The 12,081-nt window shown below is 40.0% G+C and overlaps 1 protein-coding gene and 1 long non-coding RNA gene across 2 annotated transcripts in view; one reads left to right on the top strand and one right to left on the bottom strand.

The window, feature by feature from the left end:
• The window catches only part of PTPRC (protein tyrosine phosphatase receptor type C), a 59,015-nt gene that overhangs the window by 21,824 nt on the left and 25,110 nt on the right, over positions 1-12,081 (bottom strand). Inside the window, exons 3-7 of the mRNA XM_068199614.1 lie at positions 3,376-3,402; positions 2,809-2,934; positions 1,910-2,008; positions 523-555; positions 46-273 (exon numbers count right to left, since the gene is read on the bottom strand). Coding sequence (XP_068055715.1) covers positions 46-273; positions 523-555; positions 1,910-2,008; positions 2,809-2,934; positions 3,376-3,402 — 513 coding nt within the window. The remainder of the gene's footprint in view (positions 1-45; positions 274-522; positions 556-1,909; positions 2,009-2,808; positions 2,935-3,375; positions 3,403-12,081) is intronic.
• LOC137479256 (uncharacterized) overlaps positions 3,335-12,081 on the top strand; it is a 33,786-nt gene continuing 25,039 nt past the window's right edge. The window contains exon 1 of the long non-coding RNA XR_011002091.1: positions 3,335-3,378. This is a non-coding gene — a long non-coding RNA (uncharacterized lncRNA). The remainder of the gene's footprint in view (positions 3,379-12,081) is intronic.

Here is a 12,081-nt window from a genome sequence, read left to right as displayed (position 1 = left end):
AAAAAAAAAGAAGAAAAGAAACTACTAAAACCCTTGTACACTTACCTTTTGGAACAAGAAAAGAAGAAGAAGTACTGTCTGAACACTTGCCATTTTTAACTTCAACAGTGTAAATCTGGCATTTTGGAAGCTCTACTGAACCACTGCTGGAACTCACAGTTATGTCTATGCCATCTCCCAAAATAATATATTCTCTGTCTTCAGTGAGACTTTTCAGTAAAACTTCAGCCATTTTAGAGTTGTTACCATAGTCTTCTATGTCTTCAATAATATCTAAAAGAAAAGCCACTGTAAATGGAGGTGAAAAGACCAGAATTGTTAAATAACTTTAATCTTACTTCTTCCAGAACTGGAAGACATTTTATAAAATAACTAATTGATCCGTTTAAATGCTAATTGATTGGTTGGTTTGTTTTTTTTTTTTTTTTTTACTGCTTTATCAGCTTTACCAATTTTCTGTATTTGAGTCTACTATTTGGTCACATTTCAAGACTGAAGGAGAATAAGGGGTTTGGTTCTTACCACAAGATGCTTCAGGTATCGCTGTGGTAGTTTCTATAAGAAAAGAAAACAATATGAAGGTCTGTCTTAACAGATTGGGTATTTTTTCCACAGAGCACTGAAGAAGGGAGACCAGTACTGCCCCAAACTCTCTTTTCAATATATTCAATACAAGTAAATGTATTTAGCACTCATCTCACATTTGAAATAGGGAAGGAAACATCAGCTGTACATAACCCCATTCTTTAACTAGTTATTTTAGGGATCATGTGTCTTTCACAATTTTCCAGTGACATCAATGAACTAGAAATTAAACTGGTTATTAGTAGTATTTCTGGGTACAAAGTTACACAAGACTATTCCAAAATCACACATTCTCATAGCAGTATGACAAACTACAGCAGTTTTCCAGGATATGTGTGCTGTGGAATGGGTAACTGAGCTGTATAAAATGTCACCAAAGAAACAAAATTAACCTGCTTTTTGCACTGCCACTCTTACTTTTGGAAAGAGATTTAAACAGTACAGATTGTTTAATGACTACTTTTATACCAGGATACCCAAAAGAAATTTTTGCTGGTATTTTCTGTAGAGAAGCTTGAGCAAGAGTTACTGCTTGAGCAGTAACTGAAAACAGTTACTTAATATATCCCAGGGTAAAGGTGTCACTAAAACACACTGATATCTAATTTCTTCATATATGGCAGGCCCTAGATTTGCCTGTCTCCAGGCTGGGAGCCACCAAATGGATGGTGGCCCTAAGGAGAGGGCAAACTAAGAGGGACCACTGGAGAGTCACCAAGACTGTAAGAGGCAGAACACTGACAAGTAAAAGTGAAGTTCAGTTTGTCGAAGAGCAGACAGCTACTTGAAGGACAGTTCAAAAACACAGAAAGTGTCCAGCTCCTGAATGTACTTTGCACATGCACATACATATATTTTACTGACCTAACTCCTTACAGCCTAATGGCAACTAAAATCACTGTAAGTGCTTGAACTACTAGATGCCAAGAAAGTATTACTGCTGTGTGAAACCAAAGGGAAGACATCAGAAGACAGAGAGGCACACAGATCTTGGATGTATTCACACTTTTTTGCTGCTTGGACAAATTTCTGTGAATAACAAGAGGAGTACTGACACAATAATTGACAGATTTACCCTCCTGCTATATGCCACTGTGTGGAAATAATTTCTGTTTTGCACTTGCTTGACAAGTAACAAATCTGGTATCTTTAATATTACTCATAAACAGTTTGTAAGGTTCCTAAAAACATTCTTAAGTTTAATGCAGTTGTATGCCTAATTTGTATGCTTAGATTTGATACATTCTAAATTAATTGTCTCATTCAAACCCATTTTCTGTGCCTGATGTATCAGAACTGTGGTAACTGTGTGCAAGTTTGTCACCTATTGTGTGAGTGGAGCTGAGAGTGGGGCTGATCGCAGTGCTTGCTGGCATGTTGACTGATGAGGTGGTGCTGTGCAAGGATGTTGAATTGTAAGAATCTGTAAGAAAATAAACAACATATCAGCATTAAAATTGAAATTAATTCTTTCATATGGCTTTGTCATCAGAAATGTCTTACACTACATCACTTCTCTGTTTTTGTTTTTTCTTATGGGATTTTTGTAATTTAGAGAAGACTGCTGAAAGAAAAGTGATGTTAATATATCAAATAAACAAAAAAAAAGAGTATTTAAGCAGAAAGCAAATTTTTAGGAGCATACCACTTACAAATGAATTTTGCAATGTACAATGACAATTTTTTGGTCAATATTTAGGCATAATTCCAGATGAAGTCAAAATAAAAACAGTGTTACAATCTGTGAACTGGGAAAAACTAGAACATTTTGCTAGATTCTTACAGTAAGACACAATTATGAATAGTGCTTGTGCTGTTGTACAAACAGCAACTCTAGGTAGTGCTCATTTGCTGGATCATGCATCTTGCTCCCTATATTTCTTACTATATTTCATTATTTATCTCCCTGTTATCTCACTGACAGATCTCTATATTCTCTTTTAGGCTCATTCCTACTGCTCTTGCTTTGGGGACAGCCTTGTTGGCAGCAGCTGGCATTTTGATGCTACTGTGGTGACAGCAAGACTCAGCCCTCAGATACCAGACCTGGCCCTCCGGTACCAGATCCTGCACATAGTCCTGGTATTTCTGCCATGCCGAAGCACAGACGCCTTCTCCATTTGATGAGCCATGAGCTGCAAAAGGCTACCCTGGTGCTGAATGACTTCGTTTTCCCCTAGAGTTTTGAGAGCAGAGCTTGGCTTCTAAGGGAAGACAGCAAACCTGCAGAAGCATCCCCGAAGGCAGAGGGGGTGCGTGCGGTGAGGGCAGCAGAGCTGCTGCTGCGTGCCGGGCTGCTCGGGGCCGTGCCGGGGCTGGAGAAGTGCGTGCTGTGTGCGAGGCTGGCACCTGTGGGAGAGGTACAGCAGGGTCGGTAACGCTCCATTCATGTGTGCCCGGCCGAGGAGGGACAGAGCTGCCCACAACACCAGGGTGCACTGCTGGAGCACTCTCATCCTGAGACACTGGGAATTTTTAACAGAGCAAAGGCACATCAAACATTTAAAGTGCAGGGGATTCAACAGGTGTCAGATGAACAACAGGTGAGTGTATTCTTTTTTGGTTATGATTGTGCCTTCCATGCTAAATGCTGTGTTTTTAAATACACCTAAATACATTACTCAAAACCAGACTTGTCTGATATTCCTGCCTATTAATACAGCATATTTCATTTTGTTGGGTGAATGAAAAGGCACTCTGTGAGGTAATTGTGTGTGAGAAACAGAAAGAAGAAACTGTCAGGGAAGAAAAAAAAATCAGTGCAATTCTTCCATGTAAATTGTTTCTTACCAGGTGTGATCGTTGTTGTCTCCTGCCCTGAAAAAGAGAAAGCAAGAGAAAACATGTAAATTACACTTTCAAGGAATTTGCCAAAAATATAAAGACACATTCCTTCCTCCCAAATATCAGCTAAGCTTTCCCCAGGAAATTACACATTCTTAAGTAATATTTAGTGGATATAGCAACAACCAGACGCCCAAAATATCAAGTATACGGTCACAGAATCACAGGTCAGGTCAGGGTTATAGAGAATTTTAAAGATCATCTAGTTCAAACACTCCTGCCATGGGCTGGGATGCCACACAGCAGATCAGGCTGCTCAGGGCCCCATCTGACAAGCTTCCATCCACCTGTTTGGCTCTTCCTTCCTCCTTCTCTTGCTCTTTTTCTACCAGATCTTTCCCACTATGTTTGTTTCTTGGAATCTATCTCTTTTTTGTAGCATTTGTCTTTCAGATAGAACTTCCCTGTTTATACTTTCTCTGTTACTTCAGCTTCCCTGCACAGCACTTCACCAGCTGCTGTAGCTTTACTCTTGAAAATAAACTCCTTCAACCTTTAAAGCAAAAAGCCAGGTTTATGTGAGAAACTGCCATACTTGTGAGGGATACATAAGTATCCTGTTCATGTGTCAGCATCAAAACCATGTCCCTCATCTCTGACACAGAAGATCAACATAAGCAGATATTTTCTCCTGATCGACCTGGCAAGCAGCAGCACACATGTTGGCTGCTCAGTGGCCACCATGGATTCTGCACCCCATATGGACAGTTCAGAAGGCTGACAACAGCTGTTAAAAACGCATAACCAGCGATGGCAATGTCACCTGCAGGGAGTGAGAATTTCTTGGTGCTCGGAACTGTCGTGAAGTGTGTCTAAGCCATGATGTGAATATGAATGTACACAAAATCTTTGTATGTACACAAAATCTATGAATATACACAAATACTTTTCTAGTCAGCAACTGAATTTGTTGTGGACTGTACATAATGCAAGAGGTCTTACTACAACTGACAATTAGGAAAAAGCCAATAGCCTGATACCTTACAGAAAAAGTATCAACAGAAGTTAAATGAAGTTTGGCTGAAAACAGTAATGCAGCATTTATTTCTTTACAGAAGTGGGGAAGAGTGTTGCCTAAAATCTAGTCCATGAGATGAGGATATGGGTCTATGAGGTTTGCCTGAAATCATATGAAACTCTCAAAATAACATTGCTCTTAATTGGAAGAATATAATCTCTAAAATGTAGCAGACTGAAAACAGATTGAATAACATAGGTGTAGAAGCCACTATATGATATATAATATATATATATGTAAAACTATACAACAGGTATAGCATGTTAATTAATTTATATCTATATACCTTCATTGAAACACAGACCATGCATTCTTTTCAAAGCTATAGAATCTTAGCATGTGAAGCTTCCTAACCTAAGAGAGGTTACAGATAAGAAACAAAAATATAGCTGGTCATTTGAACTTTCAGCGTACCTTCAGCATCTGAAACCTCCTGTCTGGAACATTTCTTTACAACAATTGCATGATCTATAACTATATGCATTAAACTGCCAAGGAACCCTGTAAAAGCTAACATTCATATCCATTCGTATTTGCCATAAGCAATAGATTTTCAATGTATTTTCATGGTTTTCAATTCAGTGTTTGAAAGCTGGCAGTTAGTCATTCTAAATTCCATAATATGATTTTCTTTTTTCAAAAGGCATATTAGCTGAAGAATCAATTATTCCCCCTCCTTTTCCAAATCTTACTTGTTTAGCACATCAAGTAGACCTCAAGCTAAATATTAACTTTCCATGAGCATCGTCACAGATTAACTTTCACTTAGAAACTTTTCCAAAAACAGAATAAAAGAAGATGCAGAAAAAGTCCTAAATTAACTCTGCTCAGATTAGTGAAACATTCAGAAATAATTTTCAAGCTATTTACTGATCTCTGATGCAAACATAATAGAGACAATATTATATAAATCAAGATTGCCTCTTCCAAGTAAAGTGAGGGATTATAGGTGAGTGTGAGATCATAAGCTTGTCAATGTTGTGTTTCTGGTTGCCTCATTCACTTCCTCAAGATTCCTGCAAAAGTAATTTTCCCCATTCTCCCCCTTGTAAAGTTGCAATAATACTAATAGCTTAAATAGATTGTAAGGTTTATTACTCACTCCCAGTGAGAGGAGCTAAACATTACACAAAATCATAGAACGCCAGGTTAGAAGAGACCTCAGGAGATCACCTGGTCCCACTGCCTTGCTCAGAGCAGTGTCTTAAAACAGTAGGGGAAATAGTAGTCCAAGACTGGCCTTTTTTCCTGTCTATAACTAAGCACTATCATTTTAACAGAACTTCATGGCAGTTTTATGCCCTTCTAAGCATTTCAAGGGTCTCCTGCTCTCCTGTGAATCTATTCCCCGATATGCTTTATTATAGCAATGGAATAGAACACAGTTGAAAAGAATTCAATAGGTGGCACCAGAACACTAAAAAATCCTGTCAAAAAGAAAAGCAAATGCATTTCCCCATGAAGTCTTTTTGAGAGGTACTGTGTAAAATGAAGGAAAATCAAGAAGAATCCCAAGACACCAGACTCTGTTACTCTCAGATTAATAGGTATATTGCTACTATTAATTTATTTTCCAAAAAATGTCCCAGCACTAACAAATGTCTGAGCTAACCTCAGGCTGACCAAGTTTGCCTCAAAGACAAAACTGTCTTCTCGTGTTTATATTCTAAAACATAACTCTAGAAACTTGAAAGCTGAAATCCAAAAATATCTTTAAAATGTAATGAGGATGTCCAATCCCCCAAACACATGCTTTGCAGTATGAAAGCTTGATGCTTGCCAAACTAAGCAAGTCAGTCTGAGTTTAAATGGGAACTACCCCAAAATTTTTCTCAAAGCTTAAACTGCATCCAACCGTAAGACATTCTTAAGATGATATGTGTAAGATAACAAGGATAACATTAGATAACCCAAATGGAAGAATCAGAGCATAGAAAAGGGAAAAGGTTCCTACTACTGCAGTCAGTTTTTTAAGCTTCCCTCTCCCTTCTCTTGATTTGGCCACCAGTTGGTTCCTGCTGACATACCTAAAAGATTTCAAATTCATCAGTAATGTTTGAGCAGATCTGGCCTTAATCACATGCCCTGGAAAAAGATATAACCAGCAGCCCATCCCATGGGCAGATGGGAGCTTGGCTAATTGCTTTCATTCTCCTTCCTACCAGTTGGCGGACAGAATGCAGCTGCGGCTTCAAAGAAAGGTTTGAGATGAAATGACAGGCTGCCAACAAAATACACCTAAAACAAATGAGTTCACCACTCTTTCTCCTGAAAGCCCAAAGATGGACTGGCCCTGGGAGTGAAACATAGGAGTACTGCATTATGAAGTACTTTCAGCGTTCACCAAGAAGAGCAAATGGGAAAATGGTGAAAGAATCCAGGCCACCAAAAAGAAAGCCAACCTCTCAAACCCCTAGGACAGTAAGCTGTCTGGGTCACATCTGGAGGTACAGGAGCTGCTACATCACCTCTGCAGTACTGACTCTGCACTCAGTGCAGTGCTGTGGTTGCACCTGTATAAGAAGTCCAGTTGTATAAGGAGACAGCTTTTTGCTGTCTTAGGAAAATGTTTTCACTTGGCAGGACCAAGCAACTCAGCAGAAGACAACTGGGACCTACAACATGTTAGAAGATAAAAATGTGTTTCAAGGAAGTCCAGGGTGTGATCTTCTTGAGCAGCAGGAAGAGCCAGCACACATTTCCTGTGTGCATGTGCTATTAATAACACAAACTCCAGCTGCTAAGATGGAGATCCTGTTGAATCAGCATTAAGAGCCTAAAAATGTTATCATGTTTATAGGGGCAGAAATCCATTACCTGATGACATGGAACATATCTTTTAATTCCATTCTGCTGCTTAATTTGCACAGTGAGTAAAATGGACGTGGTTTTGTATTTCCTGCTGGACTGGCCAGGAGGCTACGCTTGCATGGCAGCAGCTCAGGCTGTCTGCTCTGAGCATAGGATTGCTGCAGGACTGCATGCCTCCATACACACAGCACAGAGCAATGTGGGGAGGATGCCTCTCCTGCTAATAGTGCATTTGGTGTTTTACCTAGAGTGGTGCCATACCAGCTGGCTCTTCACATCCAGCTGTACTCCTCGTGTCTTTGCCAGAGCTGGGAGGGGGCAGAGGAAGTAATCCTTCCTCTCAGCCTCGTGTCTGTAAAACAGTTGGCAGCCGGGTTTTGCTGCCAGGAAAAATGCTTACTGATTCTGCAGAGCTGCTGCCCTTTTCCCAGGATCTCTCCAGCCTTTAGCATATTGGACAGACCCCAGCAACCCCCACCAGGCAGCATTTTACACCAAGCAATGAATGTAGGTCCAGTTTCTGCCTTCCCTCTTTTCACAGCTGAATGGCACTCCTTCAGCAGGGTCAGGGCTCTTCACATCTGCACAGAAAGCAACAGGATGTGGTCTACTTGTTCAGATGGGGTAAAGCTCTTTGAGGGGGTCTCCTAGCAAACAGCACAGACATTGCAGCTCCCCTGCAAGCCAACACTAAATTGCAAAAAAGAACAGTTCCTGGTGGGAGGTGAAGGGTGAGTAAGGCAAGGAGCCTCACAAAATGCTGCCAGCCGCCCTTTGATTTATTTTTAAACTTCAAGTGGGATAGGATGTAATTCACACCTGCTTTAAAGCTCCCTTGTGCTGCCAGAACCAGCTAACGAGACCTTAAAGTAAATGAGCATCGGGGCCAGAGATGTTACTGTTATTTTTGCTGAAAACACAAAACGAAGGGATCCATTGCTACTTTATAAACAAAGCTGGGCAGACCTAAGAATAGACCAACAAACACTTAAACATCTGAATAATTCTATACCACAGAGGAGCCCTCAAATTTTATAGGTGGGATCACATGTGCTAAAGTGCTTTCATAACCAGAGACTAAAGAATTACACTTTATTCTTTATCTCCAATTCTGGGGAAGAAAAAACTAATAATATTCCCAGTTTCTGGAAATATTGATGCTTTTTGAAAATCGAGTAAAAGATTGCCATATAGAGTTCATATTAAAAATATGTGAAAATTTTCATGCTCTGAGTCAAAAAATAAACTACTCATTTGAGTTTACAGTAGAGAATTTTCTCAGGTGAGAGATATTTCTGAGGACCCTAAAATAAAAATCTATTCTTGTGGTCATTGAAGATGAAGCCATCAAATCACTTCTAAGTTATTCATTGTCTAATTGATAAAAGTCTTCATAGCCCTATAGCAATCATAGAAGTTAGAACTAAATAAACATTACAATTTCTTTTCCACAGGCAATATTTACAATATTTATTTTCACCAGAAATTAGGGGTAAAATGTTGAAACTGTAAATTTTAATTTAACAGAAATTCTAAAATGTTCTGATTAAGAAATGCCAATTTCATTGGCAATGCCAATGCTTTTGATATCTGGATTTAATGTCCATTCTGACTTTTCAAAATGATAATTAAAATCGTTCCCATCTGATTTCTCAAAATATTTCCTTTTGTGCAAGTTCATTAATAATTGCCTCCCATAGAAACTCCTTCACACAGTGCATCGTGCTGCTCAAGAGCCTGATCCTGGCACTCTTTCCTGCACCTTTAACCTTTGCTTAAAGCATTACCTGAGAGTCAAAGGCCTTTTTGTTCCCAAGCACCTGCCAGTGCTGAGGCCTGACTTGCAGTGGGGAAGGAAGGCGTGGTCTGCCTGCAGAGCACAGCTCAGGAGTGAGTGCTGCTCTAACTACGGCCAACGTGATAGCATGTGGCGTTATGCTTTTAGCGAAAATTCACCCCTGAAATTAATGCTTGTTCTAGATCCCTCTCCTTGCTGTCCACCTTCCAAGACTGGAGTTATCCCTATCCTCCTCAAGTTCAGAGTCAACGGTGAGCATTAATCAGCATTTACAGCTATGGAGAAGTGAAAAGTTCAAATTAGCCAGCAATCAAGTACAAGGGGAGCAACCAGAAGAAAGGGATGGAATTAAGAATTTATAACTGACAGATATAAGGAGGAACACAATGTTACGATATATGCTGAATATTTCTGACCATTTTAAAAAAGTATTTTTCTGGTTCTAATTATGCAAAATAAATATAGGAGTATAATTTTTCCAAAGGAAAATAAAAACACTGAGCAAAAGAGAAATTTCCCTGAAGAAACATTAATTTAATGGAAATAATACTTGTTACCAATGATATGTAGAATTTCTCAAAACCATAAACCTGAAGCAAAACAAAAACCAAAAGTAGCAAATCAAATTCTTTTTGCCAACACAGTTCCTGCAAACCTAAAATAAATACCCGGGAATATTGTTTGTTTAGCAGTCAGAAGGAGGGGTTTTCTATCACTTACACCGTATTTTAAATGACATTTTCAGTCTTCACAGGACAGCTTTGCAGTAACCCACTTGTACAGCTACAGCTAACGACGCCTTTGCTGCTCTGTGGTTTCTCTCATGCTGTTTACTTCTGCCTTTCTTCTACAGAATCCTGCTCAAAAGGAAGAGGGTGCAGCATACTGTGGTTTTGAGCTTAAGTGCTTCCAAATGCAAATGGAGTTACCATAGCACCCACATGCCCAAGCAATCAGACTTATCTTAGTGCTAAACCACTTCTCTAGTGCAGCCATGAAATGTCCCTATACTCCTTTTCATCACATTTGCATTTGTAATTATTTTCAGTTGTACAGGTTCATTAATATGATACAGTGAGGGGTGGCAATCTTTGGGATGAAGTCCAGACTGCTTTGCAGGGAGTCCTTGTCACCATGTGAATTGTCTGCAAGAGAGGAGAATATCAAACCCTGATGTAACAGGTCTATCTGCTCTGAAATGCTGGGTACTCTCCACAGTCATTGAGAAACACCTATACATGAGGAATGAAAGACTGGCTCTGATATTTGTTTGGCAATTTTGTGCTACATGCAAAAAAAAAATCTGTGTTCATATTTGCTTTGCCCTTTATATATTTTCAGTATTTGTGCACAGAAAGTCTTGAGCCAGATTCATGTTGTTCCCATGCTAAACTTCTCTGCTCCCCAGGGCCAGTCCCTCCTAACTTCAGTCATGACTTTTCCAGCCCTGCTGGATCCTTCCTTGATCTTCCTTTCCCCCATCTACCTTGAACAGAAACACTTGCTCCATATTGCTCTGCTTAATGGCACTGACAGAATGGTTCTGGATTTGCTGAATGGATATTGTTTACAGCAGGCAGAAGGAGGAAAGAACTTACACCTATTTTATCATCCTCTCAATTTGTCCTCCCACAGTTTTTGCAATTGCTGACTCTGTTGGTCACAGGAAGCTCTGGAGAACAGCAGAAGGCAGCAGCTCTTAGTTCTCAAGAGTTTTGATCACAAAAAGAGGCTACAGCTGAGTAGCCTGACTGACTGACTGGCTTAGTGAGAGTGTGAAGCAGGGGCAAACCTAATTTCAGGCCCTTCATTGGACCATGGTTTATTTAAATATCTGACTCGCTTCTCTGCTTCTCAGAGACAGATATCTTTGAGTTTCTTCAAGACTAAAGCATTACCTGGTTATGTATATCTTCCTGATGGAATATAACTTTTTATCTAATTTTGCCAGCAATAGAAAATGGGTCCTTTGCTCTAAAAAACAAAATCAATTTGGAAATACTTCTCTTAACTGGCTTTAATTAGCTCAAATTCAAACCATAAACAGTTCAGTACCATTTGAAGAGTAGGGGAGGCTGCAAGTAAATGATGTTTAAGGTCTAGTCTAACTCAAGTCTTTCTGTGAGTCTGTGATTCTAAGATCAGCATTTTAGCCACTGATAACATAAAGCCTGTTGAAATCAGAAATACCTTCTGTTTCTCAGAGTTCTATTAGCATGAAATCCATGGATCAACAGCTCTGTACTTACTGGGAGCATTACATCAGTGAGGACTCTGATCAGTGATTTTCAAAAAGATTCAGCTTTTTAAAAAGAACATTTCTTTCAAGAACTGACATCTGCCTGTGAGTTATTCCTTTTCATAATAATATTTTTCCCTGATCCACTGTTATGTTAAACACCCTTCCAAACCACTTGTTTGATTGCTATACACTGCAGATTTTTTACTGATAAAAGATATATAAATGTACCACAGGAGTTCCATGGTTTCACCTTGGCCAAGGGCTGAGGGCAGGGCAAGCAAGGCTGCGTGGTGGCACACAGACTCGAGCCAGCAGGACCAGAGTGTGACACATGACAGAGCAACAGCCCACCAGAGAACAAGACTGAGTAACTGCTGCAAAGGTGTAGCAGCACTGACAGCACCTGAGTCTCGTGCCCCTCAGCGGTAGCAGCTGGGGACAGAAAGAATCCAGAGCCCCCAGAGCTGCAGTCAGGGAGCTCCTCTGGCCTAGTGACACAGGTGAATGTACAGCTGTAGCTGCACCGTCCCCAGAGATTTTCCCTTCACCAAGGTAATTCAGTACTGCTGCAAAAATCACACTTTTCAGACATTGCTGTGAAAACAACATTTCTGATAGTTCTAGGAGATGGCACCTGGCTCAAAGGAGTGCTGCTGTGAGTGATGCAGTGATACTTGGTGCTTCTGAAACAGCCCTATTACAGAATCAGATGCTGGGGCTGGGGGATTCAGCTGCTGTTTTGGATAGAACAAGTCCTGTGGTTCAAATGGGCACACTGGATTC

Source organism: Anomalospiza imberbis, chromosome 9 (assembly GCF_031753505.1).
Source record: "Anomalospiza imberbis isolate Cuckoo-Finch-1a 21T00152 chromosome 9, ASM3175350v1, whole genome shotgun sequence".
Lineage (NCBI taxonomy): Eukaryota > Metazoa > Chordata > Aves > Passeriformes > Viduidae > Anomalospiza > Anomalospiza imberbis.
The sequence above is the reverse complement of the archived record's forward strand: the minus strand, read 5'-3'. Positions and strand labels throughout refer to the sequence as shown.